Source organism: Argentina silus, assembly GCF_951799395.1.
Source record: "Argentina silus genome assembly, chromosome: 3".
NCBI lineage: Eukaryota > Metazoa > Chordata > Actinopteri > Argentiniformes > Argentinidae > Argentina > Argentina silus.
In genome coordinates, this window is record NC_139657.1 from 1,293,956 (window position 1) to 1,298,955 (window position 5,000).

Genomic DNA, 5,000 nt, shown 5'->3' on the forward strand with positions numbered 1-5,000 from the left:
AGTTTAGGCTGATCGTTTATCTTGGAAATGGCTACCGAGGAGTTTAGAATCTGTTGTCTAAGAGAATTTAATTTTCAGTCTTGCGGACCCGCTATGCGCTGACATTCTGCGCCGTCTCCCCCTGCCTCTCCAACGCAGCGTGCCTTGTTCAGAGCCGGTCAGTGCGCGCTCCTCCTCGACCGCGGCTCGTGTCCGCCCCCTTGTGTTCAACTCGCGTCCCCGACGCTCGCTTCATCCAAGACAGGTCGTCATCTTCACTTTATCTTCTAAAACTTCTGTGTTTCATTCCTGAAAGTTGTTCTTGTTCCCTTCAATCTCCCGTCGTTCACTCCCCTTCACCGATCGGATGGGATGGGTTTGTAAACCACAGCTCCACCACTTTAGCTTACATCTACCAAGTCCCAGATCTGTGAAGGAGAGTTTTCTGGACTGGTTCCTGTAGAAGGACTTTGGTCTGATGTGCCTTATTTACATGTACGAGTCATTAGAATTAGATATGCCTACAAGGTACTCATAATAGGATGTAATAAGGATGTTCTGCAAGAATGCAATACAATTTTATGCAGTTATCCTGACATGAGACCTTGTTGGTGAAAGGTGAGCACTGCGCCTGGCGAAATCCGGAGGTTTTCGGCACTAAAATTTGGTTTAGAGTCCCAAATAAAGATTTAGGTTAGAGTCCCGGGGAACAGGTATTCTCAGGTAAAGAAAACAAAATTGCTGCTAATAATTGCACTCTGCCCCTAAAATGCACTGTGACTTTTATTATTTGTATGTATTTTATGCTTTATTATTATTATTATTATTATTATTATTATTATTATTATTATTATTTTATTTTAGCTATTTTTTTATGCTCTTTCCTGTTTTTCTATTTTATGTAAAGCACTTTGAATTGCCTCTGTGTATGCAATGTGCTATATAAATAAACTTGCCTTGCCTTGCCTTGCCTTGCCAGAGTCAGATGCTCCAACCACCACACCATTAAGCCCACCACACCCTTAACACCCACATCAAATCAAAATGTATTTATATCGCACATTTCATCCACAGATGGACCATTACATAAAAACAAAGGAAGAAAACACAACGAGATTAAAACAACGGAGGATAATAATAGTATATTACAGCCATGGAAGTTCAAACAGGCTAAAAGCAGTAAGTCTACTGCAGGCATTTCCAAACCTTCTCCGACCCGACCCCAAACTGACATCAATAATTTCCTGTGACCCCAACAATTTGATTTAACACATAATAATGACGTCCAAATGTATTACAATCACCTAAAATATGTTATAATGGGTTTAATATGAACCCCCAAACACTGCAATATAGCCTACATGTGACAGACAACATTTGTCTTGTCGACAAAATACAAATGTTTGTGTCTTATTTATCAAATCATAGAGGTTCGTTAGATTTTCTTTGGCGACCGCAATTTGAAATCAAGGGACTCCACATGCGGTCCCGTTACACGGGCAACACTGATCTTAGATTTAATACAATCAGGCAACTTAAAATGTAACGTTTTTTTTTTATCATATTGAATTCATTGGCTGGCACCTTCGAGCTCATTATTTTGCCAGGTTATCAGACATTGGCTACAATTGTGCGCGAAGTGGACTCTTGGCCTTGAGCCATGGATGAAATTGACAGATAAGGTTGGGGAAAAGATCTTTGAAACTTAAAAACGTTCAGACTCGTTGTGGGCTAAATTAAAAAATAAAAAAAAGAGTAAAGTTCTATTTTATTTAGGCAAGTTGAAAAAGTACATTATGAAATCATAAGAGTATATAGGCAAATTCGTCGAATGAAAATAACCAACCACTGGTTGCTTATTTGAAATGTTTCTACTGATACAGGTTTAGATACATTTCCACCACTTTATGCGCGATATTCAGATTCGAGGAAGAATCTGATCCGAGATCCGCGAACTCGAGTTCGGTCGGCGGTGATTGACGCTGTCACCTTTTGATGACGTCAAGGTAATGGCCGCTCTCACTGTATCGTGTAGGGTTTTTTATTTTCTCCAGCATAGCGGATAAAATTACTACACAAGTATTTATTGTAGAGCGTCATACACAAAAGGATAGAGACTGGGTAGTTCTTAACACCGCAACCCTGTCTTCAAAGAGGTTCAGGTCGGAAAGGTGATTGGAAACATTTGAAGATTAGCTTGCTCGCTTTTGGTGTTTCTAGAGGAGCGCTGCATTGTTAATTCAACGACAAACAAGCGTGCTTCATAGCGGACTAGAACGCGGGGTTTTGTGGGTGTAAAGTTACTTTTCACTATTATGTATTGGTTGAGCTTTTTTTTAAAGTATTGGTGTTGCATCTTTTGAAGACAAGTCCGACAGTTGTGTCCTGTCTCGCATCGCGCCTCCAGTTTTGGGGCCTGCCGTTGCGGGCTTCCCGGCGCGGCGGCGGGGCGGCGTTAGCGAGCGGCGGCGCCGTCTCCTCCGACCTGCGGCGGACTTGTTGATCTAATCAGCTAGTTCACCTGTCTTATAACGTGGTGTTATTTTAAACCTGGTTTAAGACAATGCGTATTAATCAGATTATTTTGTATCAGCAATTACCACCGAGCTAAATGAATGACAGTAAGATCAATGTCCAGTCAGCTAACGCCGCTAGCTAGCATGTAGCTAGCTAATCTCTGCCAGGCTGTCATCGATCAGAGAAGTTTGTTTACTTTGTTTTTCGGATGAATGTCAACTCTTTCAAGAACTAGTTTAGTACAAACCTCTTTCTCTCACAATGTTCATGCGTGTATCATCACGACCAGCTCTTTCTTTTTTGGGTAATCGAGGTACTTGGCTCGATTATTGCAGTTCTTGAACTGTAAGGTTTACATTTAGTTTATGACATAGAATGCTAAGCTTTGTTTTATGCCACTAAAGGCAAGGAAATGTAGATGTGCCTAACGTGGAAATATCACATTCATGCAGCAACAATTGAACAATTAATAATAGTGTTGATACAACGGTATTATGTGTATCAATGACAGATGCTACATGGCTATTTGTAGATGGTTCTGAAATGAAATGAGAAAATGAAAGTCTCTTGCTTTTTGTCTGTTTCAGTGGAACATTCTCCAATGGATACCCCTGAAAGCCCTACCCAGTCCCCACAGTCCCCCGAGGATGGAGGGAAGGGCATCTCTGACAGTGAGCTTCTGGACTCTCCTGACGAGGAGGACGACCGGCTGCTCTCAGACAGCGAGCTGCTGAATGATGAAGAGAACGAGGGAGTGGTGGATGAGGAGGACGGGGAACCTGGGGACTCAGAGTTCGATGAGGAAGACGACGAGGAGGAGGAAGAGGAGGAGGAGGAGGTCATCCAGGAGCGCATCTCAGACCCAGAGGATGAAGAGGAGGGAGGAGGGGAGGTGGAGGGGGACATGGGTGTAGGACAGGAGGAGGAGGAGGAGGAGGAGGAGGACGAGGCCTTGGTGTTGATCGTGGGGGAGGCGCCACAGGGGAGCCGATCAGCTGATGAGGAGGGGGAGGAGGAGGAGGAGGAGGACAGAGTCATGGACACTCCGAGGTCCCCAGACTGGAATGACAGGGTTAGTGAAACTCCCCAGTCGCCTGACTGGGGGGAGGACAAAGTCAGCCAGACCCCCAGGTCCCCTGACTCTGAGCATGGACAAGTGTTCTCCTTAGCCGAGGAGGAGGAGGGGGGGGCCATGAACGACAAGGAGGAAGAGAGGGATGAGGAGGAGGAGGAGGAGAGGAGTAGCAGGATCACGAAGGAGGGAGAGGGGGATGCCAGGGGAGGGACATCTGCCAAGCTAGAAAGAGCAGAGGTGGAGGAGGAGGAGAAGGAGGAAGAGAGGAGGAGGATCAGGAGGAGAGTGGTGGTGGTGAGTGAGATGAAGGAGGAGTCTTCGTCTGTGTCCAGGGACCTGGATGAACATGAGCTGGACTATGACGAGGAGGTCCCCGAGGAGCCCAGCGTCCCCGCACATGAAGAAGAGGATGAAGAGGAGGTGAAGGAACCAGGGGAGGAGGAGGAAGAGGAGGAGAAGAAGATCGGCAAGAAGAAGGTAGTCATGACTCCCATCCTGCCTCCGTCACAGAAGGACGCCCCGCCCAAGAAACCTGAGGACTCCAAGGGTCCCGAGAGAGGACGGAGAGACTCGTTCCGCGACAAAAAGAAGGACGAGGATGATGGAGAGATCGATGAAGGAGAGATAGATGTAAGTCATCTGATGAACCTGGCCTTTATTGCTCTCTGTCTCTCTGCCATGTTCATTTAGTAGAGTGAGGGATAGAAAGAAAACAACTGAGTGGGATGGAAGAACAGACCTGGTTGATTCACCTGGCATTCACCTGGCATTCACCTGGGAAAGGTGTTGTACCAACCAGTGTGCAGCAGTGGAGGTCAAAAATCAGAGGACAGGCTCATTGTAATGTGAGGAAACATTGTGTTTGATACCAGTCATTCCATTCATTACAATGAGCCCGTCCTATGACTTCTACCTCCAGAAGCATCCCCTGCTGTGAAGCCAGGTGAATCACATCTTTTCATTACATATTGTGCTGACTACTTCAAAAATAAAGTGGCCTATTAGCCAGGCTAGCAGTGGAATGATAAAATAACAAACCCTGCCTCGCTCCAAGAAGGGGAGGAAGGAGAGAGAGCATCCTACTCTACACAACCAGCGCTGGTTACCTGTTCTCCAGTGCTGGTTACCTGTTCTCCAGTGCTGGTTACCTGTTCTCCAGCTCTGGGTACCAGTTCTGGGTCCCAGTGTCCCAGTTCTAGGTAGCATAGCAGTTCTCCAGTGCTGTGTCCCAGTTCTCCAGTGCTGTGTCCCAGTTCTCCAGTGCTGTGTCCCAGTTCTCCAGTGCTGGATTCCAGTTCTCCAATTCTGGGTCCCAGTTCTCCACACCGTTGCTGAAGTATGCACTTTTGCACATGGATTTAGACTGAGATGGATTGGTCTACGAGCCCATGCCTAGACCAATCCTACACTTTTAAATCCACATATGGAA

General features: G+C 45.9%; 1 protein-coding gene across 1 annotated transcript in view; it reads left to right on the forward strand.

The window, feature by feature from the left end:
- The first annotated feature begins 2,001 nt into the window (after positions 1-2,001).
- zc3h18 (zinc finger CCCH-type containing 18) overlaps positions 2,002-5,000 on the forward strand; it is a 29,148-nt gene continuing 26,149 nt past the window's right edge. Inside the window, exons 1-2 of the mRNA XM_083666289.1 lie at positions 2,002-2,150; positions 3,084-4,201. Coding sequence (XP_083522415.1) covers positions 3,098-4,201 — 1,104 coding nt within the window. The 5' untranslated portion in view covers positions 2,002-2,150; positions 3,084-3,097. The remainder of the gene's footprint in view (positions 2,151-3,083; positions 4,202-5,000) is intronic.